Source organism: Pygocentrus nattereri, chromosome 24 (assembly GCF_015220715.1).
Source record: "Pygocentrus nattereri isolate fPygNat1 chromosome 24, fPygNat1.pri, whole genome shotgun sequence".
In the NCBI taxonomy this organism is placed as follows: domain Eukaryota; kingdom Metazoa; phylum Chordata; class Actinopteri; order Characiformes; family Serrasalmidae; genus Pygocentrus; species Pygocentrus nattereri.
In genome coordinates, this window is record NC_051234.1 from 13,438,265 (window position 1) to 13,454,065 (window position 15,801).

Below are 15,801 nucleotides of genomic sequence, written 5' to 3' on the forward strand. Positions count from 1 at the left end.
TACCAGGCTGTATTTCAGAGCTTAATTTTATTCCATTAGTTCAGACTTTGGAGCACTATAGTTTACATTATGTCTTTTATGTCTGTTCATTTTCAATTTAATCTTTCAGCAACTTTTGTTCTGTACACACACATTCAACCAGGTCCTCCAAGGATCAAAATACACACACATCTGTAGGTCATTCCTAGCGTGTGGGGGAATTCACTGTACATCAATTTACAGTTTTTAAACACATTTCACAAAAGCACAATTTTCATAGTAATTTACACCAAGAGACATTCACCTTAAGATTTTCCCCAAATTAAGAGATTCCCTGACAAATAAAACAAATAAAGCTCACACTCTCTCCCTCTCCTTCTCTGATAGTTCTACATTACTCACGCTCTTATAGACACACGTGCACACACAAATACACAGACTCCGACACTTCACCTCAATGGTCTTCTGTACACTCATTCTGACCATTCCAGGTGCAATGTGTTCATTTACAAAGATCGGATTTTTGCATCATTTTAAAAATTACTTTGTACACTTCAAGTAAAAAGTCCACCGCTGTGGAATTTGTTCTCACTTCCAACACCACTTAAGCACACACTTAATAACCATAAAACCATAAATAATATTAATAATCAAGCAACAATATGGTGCCTTAGGACCATGCACTTTCCAATCCAAAAAGTTAATAAGAATCAATCGATCAAATATAAGAGGAAATAAATTAAGCAGGGGAGATGAAGTAAATTAGACAATACACGGATAAGGATACCGTTGGGTTTTGTCTGTGCAGCAGCATGGTCCTCTCTGTGTAAATTATCTGATTGCTCATTCTTCCCATTGGACAATGTGTAAACCAACATTTCAAGAGAAACTACCGTAAACAGTCTTTAATTTGTTGCTTTACCTTTCAAACAGAGGGCAGCCTCAATGACTGGCCATAACTTGCCAGTATCATTAATGTATGGACTGGACATAGTTGGAGCAAGAAGCAAGGTAAATGTTTTGACACCTGTCTGATTGGGTTGTAGTTGTGCGTGGCTATGCTGAGCCTGGTTACTGTGGGGGCAGAGTTACTCTTCATCCACACTCTTCAGCATAAGGATGCAGTTGTAGATTTTAAGTGCAGGGCCAAGCTTGATGCTTAAAATCTTTACAATGTCTGACTGAGTGAGAAGGAGGAAGGCCTCACCATCGATTTGCTACAAAAAAGGGCAAAAGAAAAAAAGTGTCAAATAATTTGAATCAGCGTTAAACAATATTCAGGTGCACTTTTCACACTTCATAGACACCATAGCAATTCTCAGTGTATTAAATACCAATGGCTGACATATTTGCGCATAAATTGATGTGTGATTATTATTGGTCTGATTAGGCCTGTAACCAATAATCACAAATAATAAAATTTGCCGCTGCATTCCTGCTGATGCTTACACTGAAGAACATTTAGTTCTTCTCCAAATCACTGAAAAGGCTAAATGCCTATTCACCCAAAGTATGACATTTTTTGGAAGAAAAAAAACAACAGTGATTTTTAATGTAGTGAAACTTTCATACCAAGTCCAAAGCATTTTTTCAAATCATTCTGAGAAAACAGGATTTTAATTTTATTTTTAATAGTCAGTGTGTTGCGTGCCGTATGAGCTTTTGTGCTCTGCCACAAACAAGAACTTTGCTGGCATCATGATGCGCATTTGTTTGGACTGCAACATGACAAGATAAGCTCTGATTGGTCAGCCTGATTTAATGCATTCGTACATGCAGAAAACCAACCCGGCTCTGAGAAAAAGAAAAGGAAAAAAAAAAAAAAAAAAAAAAACGGTTGCGGTTCCTCAGTTTCAGCTACAATGTACAGAATTGTACTTGATTACTGAATATGAAACCAAATTGTTTGCGTGCGTCAACATATTCTGCCAGTAAATCTAACTCTGAATAGATTCATTCTCTCTCTCTCTATTTTTTTTTTTTTTTACCTCACTCCTGAAAACAGTAGCATGCTCCCGGCAGCCTGGTAACTTCCGTACAAAACTTGCAACCTGACAAAATGCAGCACAAAAAAATAAAATTACTACACTTCATTTGTGCAAAATACCTGATCATATCATTATGCATATACTGAACACCACTAAACTCTAGTACTACTCTGTCTCAATGGAGGAATCACATTTGTTTTTAGCTAAGGCTTCTTAACTTAAGACTCTAAAAATGATAAAGCTACAAAATGAGGTGTAGCGTTCTACCTTATATGATGCAGCAAGTACAACCCTAGTACTGGTACAGATACCAGAATGTAACTGCTCTACCATTTAAGGTGTAACAGAAAATTTAAATAAGAATCTGTGTAGGCAGTGATCATTTTTCACTTAACCAGATATTCTAAAATCTGCAGTTGTTCAAAGTTAAAAAAATATGATGAGAAGTGGGTTTTAAAGGAAGCTTACATTTCTGTGTGTTCACTAAGCTAGTATTATCCTCATACCACAAGCCACTCACATACTTGAATGAATGCTGCTCATAGTTTGACTACAGAACTAAATAAAGACCTTTTTACAGTCTTCAATGCTGATTTGTTCAAGTGTTGGCATTAACAGCTCCCACTCCCCACAGCAGAGACATTTCTCCTTGGTTGGAATCACCAAGCCTTTTCCACTAGCAAACCCAATTCTTGTCATATGAAGAGTTACAGATGTCCAGCATCCAGCAGCCACGTTTCTATCTGTGAATACATCTCTTCATGTGGTTGTCAAAGTCATAATTTCTGATATTACAAGTACAATAGCTTAGCTTCTCTGAAAATTAATATGCCATCTGTTTGTTTCGAACCACCTTTGGTTGTCTTGTGCGCAATGATACCACATATTGTGCGGAGGCAAAAGTGGTCCTGGGTTACTTACAATAGCTGCCCCACCAGCAGTTTATTTCTGTATTTATGGACTAAAGTAAGTCATACCACAAACAAAGATCTGGAGACCTTTTTGAGCATGTATTGAGTTTCATGACGATCTAGGTCCAGTGTTTATTAGCAATCTCAGGCTAGCATCTTGTGTTGTGAACTAGAGAAACACATGAGAGATATCAAACATGTCTTGGCTGATCAATGGCATCTAAGGATAAGAAAGAGTTCATGTTAATTTGACTTTTTTCACGGAATTATCCCTTTAATGTTACATTTGCATTTTACCTCTTCTGTGCTCCATTTGGCCACTGTCTTGGCACTAAGGCCTAAGGCTTCAGGCAGCAGTTTGCCATGCTTCTCCCAACAGTGCCGAAACTTGGGCGGTTCCCAGCCACAGAACACAGAATCATGCAAGAACTGCTGCAGAGAGTCTACAAAATACAGCAGTTAGGGGCTCAGGAGAGGTACATAAGTACATTTTCATTACATTATGTAATAATAGCATCAGGTAAAAGAGGCATTCTGGAGACTACCTTTTCCATTTCCTTCATGCTTCACTTGATTGGGCTTCGAGCATTTGGAGGCAGTGGTAGTCCTACAACAGAGAGAGAAAAAAAAATAGAAATTAGACACATGCCCACATACCTTCTTTTGGTATCAGCATGATTTAAGGCTTCCCCAACCTGGCTGGTGGGGAGATATCTGTGTTGTCAGAGGGCTCCTGGATGTTGCCACTTGGTGTGTGAGCTGGCATTTGGGTGAGTGATTCTGTGCGCCGGTGTCTTGGAGGTCCACTAAGAGTGATCGGTCTCTCCCCACTTAGCCTGTCTGGTAGAAGACCCTCCTTATTCAGATTCAGTTCAGAGTACGGGCAGCTCACCGCCCTGAGAGAGAGAGAGAGAGAGAGAGAGAACATTATGACTCGAAGTTGTGTGTTATCGCTATAACAATATATGTGACCAAATCACAGCCATCATGTTATTTCGTGATAACACACTCTCTCAAGGTCAAATGTTTAAAAAAATACTGTGATTTCCTAATAATTAAGACAGTGACATTTGACATATATAAAATAATTACTTACTGTATTAATGATATTTGTTTTTGTTCTTATGTTTGTGTTTATAAGTATATACTTATTGCCCTGTTAAACAGATTTTTTAAACACAATTTCTCAGGTGCCTAAGACTTGTGTGCAGTGCTCTGTCTTTTACTGATCTTACTGTTATAATGTAAAACTATGAGTGATAAACGCTAGAAATATTAACATGGTACATATTTTAGTTGACAGAAAAACTTGTATGATGCTGTGAAACTACACTGTATATTTTAAGGCTTATTATTAGATTTGAAAAACATTCTACTAAATAAACACTTGAGGGCACCATTTCGCACTAGATAAGCAGTTCTGAGGAGTTGTGCAAGTTACCTGATATGATGTAACTGAAGCACGTTTGAAGAAATAAATCTATTTGTTATTACTTTAGAAGTAGTTCTGTTTGTTTAAATTATTGCAACTGAAATTTGGAAACTATCAGCTTGCATTGTACTGACTGTAATAACACTGGAAGCAGCCAATGAATTGCAAAATACCATGCTGTCTATTTTCGTATTAATTCTGAAAGAAATGTGAAGTTTGTAAGCAAACAGTATCAGATCTGGACCACTGTCAGGTGTATTATCTAACAATTATCAAAGTGATTAAAGAGTTCATATGAACTCTTGCCACATTGCCATTCACATTGCCAGCACAGAGTAAAACTAGTAGCCCTAGAGCGCAAAAAATGAAAGGAGCGTCCATTTCATTAAGTGCTTGCACTGGGTACTAACGTGTAATGTGTTCCATAGCGAGGTCCTTTGATGTGCCCTACACCGTTGCATCCTGGAGTAGGGCAGCCTTGTCCTGGAGGGGCTGGGGGTTCACTGGTACCTGAAAAGCAAATTTCAAAAAAACATTTGTTTCACAGAGGTATACAAAATTTGTGCGCAATTGACATGCAAGTAAGAGTAAGGGTATGTATGAACATATGTTGACGTATAATATTGCATGCATGTTACCATTGGAGTGCTGTAGAGGATGGCCAGTCTTCTGGCACCAGCCCACAGGATGCAGGTCAGCACTATCTGCATCTAGCCAGTAATCATACTCTTCACTCCAGCCATCAAAATGGACCTGCAATAAATACGAACACCCAAACAGTTACTCTGTTAGTCATTTTGTGTGTGTATTGGTTTGTGTGGGGAAGAGGGGCTGGAGGAGGGGTGGGATGATAAGGAGGGGGCTGTGAAATATTTGAACCCCCAATAAAGGATCGCAGTGTTAAAAAGGTTAAGAACCTCTGATCTATAGTAACACAATGCACAAAAGGTGACTGTAAATAGCTATACTATGAACAAAAAAACTTTTTGGGAACAAAAATATATTAGCTCATATTTGGCATTAAGGTCACTTTAGAGCCACAGAATCATAGCTCAGATACAGAGACAACCTGTTGAAGTGTACATAAGCAGCATAGTGGTGTACCTTGACTCTGTAATCTTCTGTGTTGGATATGGTGGCTACACGAATGAGCATGGGGTTGCGTTTGTCCACTGCCTCCAACTTCATCCCCCCTTGGAACCCATGTGGTGGTCTCTGGAAAAATTCAGTGAATATTTTGCTATGACAATCAAGAATCTCTTTATGGCTGCGACCAGAATGGATACATGCTCCCTCATTAGATTTGTGCTATGCAGGGGAGAACTATTTGGTTCACTACAAAGAATGAATCAACTAATTCCCACGCTTTTCCATCATCAGCCTACCTCAATACTCAAACAATTAGAAACATGCTGTAGAAAAGAAAAACTGATCAACTTTAATGCATGTATTAAATGCATGTAATGCTGTATGATGACCAACATGAGGGTCTTCATTTAATTGAATAGAACTGCTGTTGTTTTGTAGTGTTTCTGCATTGAGTGAAAAAAGTTTTGTTTTCAGTGATTCAGCAGCCACAATTAACATTCCTCTGTCCATTCCAACCGTCAGTGCCTGTAAGCTACAACAAAAATGGCCAATGTATACAATAGTGCCGTAAAATGCAAACAGGTATCCATTACAGTGACGGCCTTTAAGTTTTGTGAAAACACACATATGGTTCTGTTCGTCTTTTTAAAAACAATGGCTCAATGATGTGAGCATGCTCAGTCACACTCACCTGTTTAAATGCTCTAGCAGGTGCTGCCTGGGACCCAGTCTCCTCCAGGTATTTGTCCCATGAGAAACTTTTTGGGTGCTTATACTCTGGGTAGACAAAATCACAACCAAACATAAGATACATAAGATAGAGCATGTGACTGTCTGTTTCACTTGTACTTGTATAAAGATCATTTCTACCTGGTTCAAACTTCAGACGTTACTGACTTAAACTTCAGACTATGAATGACATATGTTGATTTTATGAAAACAAACAATTCAATTTGGCCATTGCGAATACTAAAAAATGCCTCTGAAATTTTACCACATATTTTAGTGACCGATTTAAGTAACTGTGAGCACAAAGTAAACCATTAAATCATGGTAAATCTAAGTCTTTCAATTTATAATTTAAAAGAATTTTTAAAAATCACTGGGAAAAAATAAATGTTATTAAAACAAGCTGAAATTTAGGGGTTTGGGACAGCCACTAAAGAAAGTACATTATAAACGATTTTGTATATATTTAGCTTATTACTATCTCAAATAATGGTTTGTGTTTAAATGGTTCATAACATATTTCATGTAAACATCAAAGGTCTAAATACATCTAACATTTTAATTTTTTTTAACCACAGTTTAAACTAAAATACAAAGGTCCATATTTATAGCATGACAGGGGATGCATGCATACATACATACATACATAAATAAACAAACCCTCACCAGCAGGTGTGGTCAAAGTTAACTCTGCCTCCTCACAGTACCCAACTGGATGAATATATGGACTGCTGGCATCACACCTGGTAACAAATTGTAAATATTAATCTACCATAAAATGTGAGGTCAGTAGTGTGAAAGACTCACTGAGCTTGAATTCTATGAAAATTTGAAAATTATAAAAATAAAGTCCTTTGAGCTTTAGACAGTCTAGGCTGCAAAAATAGTAATAAACATTTTAAAGTTAACTTTAAGGTAATAATGATTTTAAAAAGTCTTAATGACAGAACTATAAATGTATTGATAAATAAACATATTACAGTAAGCCTCTAAGCAATTGTGCAATACATTTGTCACTACTTTCTAAAAAGCAACAATTAAGGAATATGAATGTTGATGTGTTTAATTAATTTTGTTTACCCAAAAAATTATTTTAGGTGATAAAACACATTAGAGTTGGACATCTGTTTAGCCCAAGCAGAGAGAAAGAATCTTTGAAAGCAGCAAGCTGCAGCTGTCTGCACTTTTAATGAGCAAAAATAGAAATGAAACGATCAGTTATTATGTATTACTTATTTATTAAATGTAAAATATTTTATTATTTTACAAATAATTTAACACTTTCTGAAGGCTTGTATGCATAAACGGCATAAAGAAGCTCTGCTAGAGGCACACATTCTAAAATATTCAAATGCCTACAAACTTATTTGATGTTCAAAAACTTTATTTACAAGTTTAAATAAAAAATAAAAAAAATGATCAGATCTTCAGACCCCACTGTACATACATATGAGTGCATGCACACACACTGGCCACAAATACACAATCAGGCTTACCAGTAATCATATGTATCATCCCAGTTGTCAAAGTGCACGAGGAGGCGATTGTCCACGACAGCAGCAATGGTTGCTACACAAATGAGCGATGGATTTTTTCTGTCGACAGCTTCTAGCTTCATTCCAGCACGGAAGCCTGAGGGGGTGACTGACTGCAAGGTGGCATTGCAGACATTATTAAAAATAAACAAAACTTACAGTAAAACATTGTCTTGTTGTATACTGACAAGGTTTATCTTTCCAAACAGTTAAAGAGCAGTGGAGTGTACTCATAAAACGTATGTAAATATTAAATTGTTATTTAGTTTTTTTTTTTTGTTTTTTTTTTGTTTTTTTTTTAAGTATAACAAGGCATCACTTACCGTATTAAGACTTTTAAAGAGGTGTTTGGGTGCCAACTGGCCTCTACAATTCTTAACATACGTATTCCAGTTAAATTCTCCATCTCTGCAACCTACAAGCATAAACACACACACAAAGTAATAGTGAATAAATTCCACATATTGCCAGCTCATGCTTTAAATGCACACAAGTATCACAATGTGCATGGTACGATTGCATCACACAGCTTCTTATCAACATAGGTCTGTGTCTCTGCCTAAGGGATCCATTTTAATAAAAGAAAAAACTTAGCCTAATGGCAAGAGAGGAGCTCTCTATCTTTAGCTTGTCACTCCATTGTCACCAAGTAAATAGTTTCACTACACACCTTTGGGCAGTAGCAGCTTGAGGCCCATCTTTTCACACCAGCCTGGTGGCTTCACGTCCCACGAGTCTGCATTCACCCAAAAGTCATAGCACTCAGGGTAACCATCAAAATGAAGTCTTATTCTATAACCCTGGACCTGACAGAAGAAACATGACAGTCAAATTCCCTTCATGTAATCATTTCCCCTCTCCTCATTACAGTACATATAAAATTAGAACACTAAGGCAGGAAACACAACTAGTATTAAAAACTTTATTTGAAGTAATCCTTCATTTAGAAACGTTCTCAAAACCACTTTTACAACAACATACATGCTGCATAAAAATAAACAGCCACTTGAATCCTGCTAGTGCTAACACATACCATGCGGCAACAGCCAACAACCTTTGACCATGTGTTACCTCTGCCACAGTGAGCACACAGAAGAAAGCAGGATGACAAGGGTCCAGGCCCTCTAGCTTCATTCCAACTTTAAACCCGTTCCTGCTCTGTGGAAAAGACTGGTGCTGCAACACAAACATAAATGCATGTAAACATTCCATCCTAGCTAAGAGAGTCATCATATAAACACATTAAAATTATGCACTCAAATCTTCAATTTGAAGGTCTTACCTCTTTAAATAGTTTCAAGGGTGCAGCCACTGCTTTCTCCTCCTCTAAATAGGCCGGCCAGCTCCAAGCCTTCTTTTTCACTGGAGCTGCTGTTACTATGGCAACAGCATCACATCAGTGCTTTGGTAAAAAGCCTTTTTTTTGCATGCGTTTCAATGAAAAAGATGTTCATATCTCAAACTGTAATGAATATATTCTGTTCAAACTCCATGAAAAACTGTTTCATTCAGAGACATCAAGAGATGTTGTACTGCCTGAATTGTTCAGTGAATGTGTGTCTACAGACACTTACCCAGTCTGGCAAGTTTAGCTGCTTTTCTGCCCTTTGAGGTTTTAACCTTCTCCTAGAACACAAAGATAGCTTGCTAAGTGTGAAATAGGTTGTGGGTATGAACATGTGTAAACATGTGGATGCACATTACCTCCTCTTCTTCTATGTTGTCCTCCTCCTCATCTTCAGACTCCATGAACATCTTCTTCTTCTTCCGTACTCGTTTACCTAAACGCTCACCTTCTCCCACATCACCAGGAGTTGACCTGTACACACAAACACACACATAAAACATTCACTGAAAAGCACACACCTTCAGTGACTGATACAGGCATGTAAAAGAGTGACTGATTGCATCAGAGTGATCAGGCTGAAGGAATTAGGCTAAATAGTTAAATTGTAGCTTGAGTTACAGTCAACGTCATACATTTCAAGTCATACATAGTTATGCGTTTCTATGAGTATGTGGATGATTGTTTACCTGCCACTGCTTGGCTGCACACAGGCAGGACTGCAGAATTTCCCCTGGAGAAAAGATGACTGAGAACCAGAGTGTCCACAGGACTTACATCTGACCACTTCTGTACTGGGGCCCTCCTCAGAGCTGATGTTCACCGCAATGGAACTGTCTGCTGTGCCAGAGGGAGCTGTTCCAGCATCAAGAAAAGAGAGGAACTTTGACACTTTTTCCCACGCTCTCCTAAGCTCTCTAAACTTACAACACAAGTAGATGAGTAGGTGTCACCAAACTTCTGAATATACAACCGGTTTCCTTGAAACATTCCAAGTCCAACACTAAACTGTAAAGTCTGGAGACATTTTGGATGAATGAGACCAATCAGAATTTCAGCTTTTATTTATATGTTAAAAAGAATAAACCAACATGACGAGAGAGCGGCCTATGGGTGAAAAGCAAGCCATTTTGAAACTGTAAAGGAGTGAAAACTGATCAGAGCCATTGCATAAGCATTGGGTCAATAAAACAAATGTCCCAAAAATAAAGACAACACTGGTATACTAGCAACCAGGCATCAAACAGAGGTAAGGAAAACAGCAGCAGTTAATGATAGAAACATTATTGTAAGAGCTAAGCAGAAAAACCTAAAGACAACAGTCAGTGACATCGTTAACAACCTCCACAGGGCAGAGGTGATGGTACCACAATCCACTCTTGAAAAATCTGAGAGCAAAAATAAAGAGGCCATTCCACGAGATGCTGACCATTAACCAGCAGCAAGAATCGGATGACCAATTTGGGATTTGCAAAGAAATATACAGCCACAAAATTTCTGTACTGATGAGCCCAATATTAATCTCTACAGATGCGATCAAAAGGCCAAAGTGCAGAAAAAAAAAAGATCTGCTTAAGATCCAAAACATACAAACTCATAGGTCAAGCAACGTAGCGTCATAGCTTGGGTTTGTTTGACTGCTCCTGGAATGGGCTCACTAATCTTTATTGATGATCTAACTCATGATGGTAGCAGCAGAAAGAATTCAGAAGTCTACAGAAACATTCTGTCAACACAACAAAGGAATCATTAGACCAATCATAAGTCAATCACCAAAACTCGACTGAGCATTCATTTCACCTTCTGAAGAAGAACAAACAACAACTAAAAACAGTTGCAGTAAAAGCCTGCAAAGCATGACAAAGAACAACGCAACAGTTAAATGATGTCAGTGGTCGTCAGATTGATATAGTTATTTCAAGCAAGAAATATGCCAAATATTAAGTGTTACTTTAATTTACTTTATGACCTTCTGTTTCTATACTTTTGCTCAACAACCATCAAAAGAGCCACGCTCTAAGTTTAACATATCTAGATGTGAATAAAAGCTGAAATTAGTCTTCTCATAAATCTTCTGATATTCATCTTCTGAGCTCAAACCCAAATGTCTTCAGTATATAGCAAAAACAAAAGAACTGGCCTTGCTGTTCCAGGACAGTCCGCAACACTCTCACATCAAGGGTTCACCAGTGCTTTTTTAACATTTGTTTTTAATTTACTGCAAAGCAGTTACAATATGTAGCAATACAATAATGTAGAATTTTGTCTATATTGTGCCCACGTCTTACTTACCCACAGTTTCTGCAGGCGGATCTGTGGCTGTCTGGGGCTGCTGTGTCTGATTTGTAGGGTTGGGTGGTTCAGAAGGAGGAGAGCTGTTGGATGGCGCAGTCTCAGTCTGTGGGCATACAGGTTCTTCTTCTTTGTCTTTAGGCTCAGGCTCTGTTACAATCTCCAGCGTGCCAAATTCTGTCATCCGGAACTTAAAAACAAAAGGAATACTTATATACGCTAACTTTGTTGTTTTGAGAATTTAATGGTATATTTCATCCTCAGTTTTCAGTCATGTAGTGTCCATATGCAATAACCATGCCTTATCATTTTTTCCTGCATCATTGAAAACCAAAACTCTACTATCTCTGCCTGTTCACACATGCTAGACTTTCTATATTTATATATAAGAGGTACGATACTCTTGGTATTTCTGTTCCAATTGTACTGTCTGTCCAGTACAACACTATATGTACCACCACAACCAACACTGTCCAGCACTGCAGCATTTGTCTGTTGACAATAATTTCACATAGGCATGATGTATGCTGAGGATCTTCAACTTTGTATGCTATAACCTATGAATAACAGGTTTATATTTGCATATTCCATGTTGTAACAACCAGTAAGCCTTTGCATGTGCAACTACTGGCAATTCTCTAACAATATGCACAAAATATTAATTTATATTTTTTCAATCATTAATGCTTCCTCAATATTTACTGTAATAAAGTGGAATTAAACATTTCACTTCCAGTTGTGTAAAACTGTCTTTTAAACTAGGTCTGCTTGCTTACATCAGACAAGTTATGTATGCCATCATCTGCTACCCAGACTGTTTAATTGAGTTTTCTGACTTTAGCTGAGTTTTCTGACTGCCTGCCCTTATCAAAATACATAGCCTACCCATATAAATGTGCACTCATTTTTACACTTTACGCTGCGGGACAGAGTTTCAGACTCAACACAGACGTAGCTCACATTTAATATGCATGGTAGTTACCATGTTGCCTGGCTGCAAAAAAAGCATATAATCTTAACATATAAGCAGTGGCTGGGTAATATGGCAAAAAACAACAACACTTCCAAGAAAAACAATATACCTCCAAGACAATGTCATGATACACTATAAGCATCACAAAATTTAGTAAGTTAAAACAGATAAAACAGAACCTGTAGTGCCACGTATTAAACAAAACACTATAATAATAAATTTACGACTACACTAAAACTACACTGCATTAAATCTAATTAAACAGGCACAATTATTATTACTTTTGTAATAAAACATGTAGTTAGTCCGTATTCTGATGTTCCACAATATACTCAGAAAAGCTTGACACAATTCATCATGATAGCAATAAAAAAATGATATTGCCTACTTCTACTTAAGCATGTTTCAGTTGTTATTTTTTGTATTTGTATAGCCATATGCTAACTTGCACTCCATGACATGGTCTTCTACATGATGCATATGATTTCTACAACCTTGTGACCAAGGATGCCTCTGCATCCACTCTTGCAGCCTGGAACCCCACGTGTCACATATCTTTTAGATAAACTGCTATATTAACGTCACTGCACCACTATCAACACTGTGTCATTATTATTGTAATGCTGTTATTTTTGAGACCTGACACAATACTCTGCAAATTAAATGTTAATTAAAAGGATAAAAAATTAACATATGATTAATTGATAACCCATGACATCTAGGGCCAGTTTCCCAAATGCGGACAAAGTTTAGTTTCAGACTAAACTGTAGTACCACCAGTGAATATACAATGGAAATTCTATGTAGTCTAGTATTAGGCTTAATCTCAGTCTGTTAATATTTATGTCACTGTACCCTGATGTCACTGCCAGGCAATGTAGCTATGCCGTCCTTCCAGTCAAGGGCGGTCATCATGTCAAAATCTGCTCCTGGGGTAGAACCATCACTAGGAGGTGTGTCCGTCATCTTCCCCTGAGAGAGAAAGAGAGAGAGAGAGAGTCATCACTATCAAAGCACTTAGAACTTGGGGATGAAACATCACTTTCTTTTTGAAATCTGTATTTGAACAATAGAAAGAGACACAAACAAATCTAGACCAGGCTGTATCACACAAAACACCGTACAGCCCCCGGACTTCTGTGTGCATCACCAAATCTGTACACTTTACAAGATTCTTTAAAAATAACAAAAAACCGAACTTGTTCTTGAACTATTTTGCTGCGCAAGTATATCTTTAAAACTAAAGCAAAAAAAACTAAACTGGTTAAACCCTGGCCAACTTTGAGTGTTTGTGGCTTAAACGTCAGTCAAAAAAGGAGTACATATGCGATTAATATATAATGCCTCATACACTTACAATAATGTCTGCTATTGACTGAGCACTTGACAAGCATCCTACCTTGTGATCTATATGTGTTTATGAGTATTTTTAAACCACATGAGTGGACTCCACTGAAAACACGATCACACACGACCATCACTCTCCACAGCCGTAGTTATATCTTCTGGCGTGGCTTCTCAAAGCGGCAGATAACGTACTAGCAGCCTTTGTAAGGTCTCAATGCGTCCTAAAGTCTGCATAAGACCCGAAAACCTGCTCGCAATTCCGAGATGAACAGCTGGACCGAGCACTCGGAACATTTTTTGCACGGGTGCAGCCAGAGAAACGCCCGCAACTGCACTTACGAAAGAGCTGCGCGTGTCTGCATCGTTTCCTCGCATGGCCACCGGGGGGCGACTAGTGTAGTCGTTACGGATTGCACCAAGCACTTAAAAATACGGACAAAAACACGGATTTATAAATGTTTACGGTGGAATTCACCGAGGAACACGCCCAAAAATAAACTCTTGCCGTTCCAATGGTCGCACTCTGGGGGTCCAAAAGGGGGGTAAGCGCGTGAAATAAAAGTTAGACGAACAAGTTCAGCTTTCCGTTGTTTTAAAAGAATCTTGTGAAATGTACAGGTTCGGTGATGCACACAGACTTCTGGCGGTCCCTTAGTGGAAATGTCACACATAGTCATGTTTTCTGCTGGAAAACTACTCGTTTACGCGTGTTAACATGCGTACAGCGGTGGGAACGCTGTAATAACGTTCTTAAACCCATCGCTTGTTTTAAATCAAACACACCTCAAAACAGCAGCGTTTACAGTGACGAGGCGGCCATGCCCACCCCAATGAGGCACCAAACTTGTTCAAAGAGGTTTTGTTTCTCAGGTTGAAGTGTTCCAGGGAATTTTATTCCGACCATAAATAAAGTGTAAATGCCCGAGCGCCCATTATTAGCATTCGGCAGATACAAAATGGCGGAGGATAGCAAAGGGCCGCCGACACGTTTAAACTACATAAATTACCGGAGTTGTTCGCTCCAAGTCATTCAGCAAAGCCTTTACTCAGTACATGAAGGTCGAGTGTATAACTTGTTCTGTTGCAAGTGAGTGTTTTTCTCTCATCCGACAAACTCCTCACTTTCCCCTTGTCACGGAATGTCGTTAGCGCCTTGGCTAGCCTGGCTAGCCTCTGCTGCCTGCTTAAACCCGACTGTGGTCCAATTCAAACGGGCAGCCGGCTAGTGAGTGCAACTAGCTTCAGCTAGAAATGTTAGCAAGCGGACCACAATATGCGAAATATAACAGTTTCGTGTTGCTTCTCAAAAGGAGAAAAACATTCACAAAGAGGGTTTAAAGGACTTGCCGTTGACCGACAAGCAAGAGAACGAACTCCGGCGTGTCTAATGCAGGGGAAAAATAGCGAAACGCTCGCTTTTAATTTCTTCTCCACAAACTTGTCACTTCATTTTATCTTTATCGCTTTATACGTCGCTGTGAACACTTACGATAGCTGCAAACTGTTAAACAAGCGCTTCCCTGCGCACCTGTACCGTTGTTTGTTTCGTTAATCGTGACAGTACGTCGGTATTTTAAAGAAAAATTGTGCAACTCACCTCGTTTCTCTTTTAACTCTTATTTTGAGCTGGATGGTTTGGGCGCAGTGCGCATGCGCGAGGTGTTATGCCCCTTGCCAACTTCTGGGCTCGATAAACTTCAACACAATCGATAGGCTGAGAACGTTGAAGATGGACAGCTTTGTGAAAACGAAGGAGATATACTCTTCACAACTTCACTGTCCTTGTGCACTTGAGCCGACGACAGCACGCTGTCGGACACCAACTTTGTTCCAGAAGCACTTCTATTGTTGTTCAGAATAGAGTGATGCGCCCAACTGTGCCCCAGATGCACTATGCTCTTTACAGAGTATCATTATTCCTTTATCACCCTTTCCTTGAGAAGTGGGTCTGTACTATGGCCATCGACATTCTGGCCTGTGCATTTGCTCGGCTAACTGCCTGAGCTCTGAGCGTCGCTAAAACAGCGAGGTTTTCTTTCACCAAGTCAAAACGAAAGCCTTCAGCTACTCGAAAGATTTGGGGAATCGCTGATTTTGGTTTTCCTGTCACTTATCACGTGCTCGGCTTCTCCGCCGCAGACCTATTCACTGACGTTAAACAGGCTCTTAAAGCGCGGTTAA

The 15,801-nt window shown here is 38.8% G+C and overlaps 1 protein-coding gene across 5 annotated transcripts; it reads right to left on the bottom strand.

Moving 5' to 3' along the window:
- Positions 1-15,420, bottom strand: l3mbtl1b (L3MBTL histone methyl-lysine binding protein 1b). Of its 5 annotated transcripts, none has more exons than XM_017703995.2 (21): positions 15,218-15,420; positions 13,129-13,245; positions 11,301-11,490; positions 9,698-9,863; positions 9,368-9,482; positions 9,238-9,289; positions 8,946-9,040; positions 8,735-8,839; positions 8,334-8,469; positions 7,987-8,078; positions 7,625-7,776; positions 6,795-6,871; positions 6,091-6,176; positions 5,415-5,525; positions 4,949-5,063; positions 4,721-4,820; positions 3,574-3,774; positions 3,424-3,485; positions 3,176-3,321; positions 1,968-2,030; positions 1-1,196 (listed from the first exon to the last, which is right to left on the bottom strand). In XM_017703995.2, the coding sequence occupies exons 2-21, from the start codon at positions 13,237-13,239 to the stop codon at positions 1,068-1,070; spliced, it is 2,304 nt and encodes a 767-aa protein (XP_017559484.2). In that variant the 5' UTR covers positions 13,240-13,245; positions 15,218-15,420; the 3' UTR covers positions 1-1,067. The 5 variants fall into 5 exon arrangements, with proteins under 5 accessions (XP_017559484.2, XP_017559486.2, XP_017559487.2 ...); XM_017703997.2 differs by lacking the exon at positions 15,218-15,420 and adding an exon at positions 15,110-15,179; XM_017703998.2 differs by lacking the exon at positions 15,218-15,420 and adding an exon at positions 14,628-14,782.
- Between the last annotated feature and the right edge of the window lie 381 nt (positions 15,421-15,801).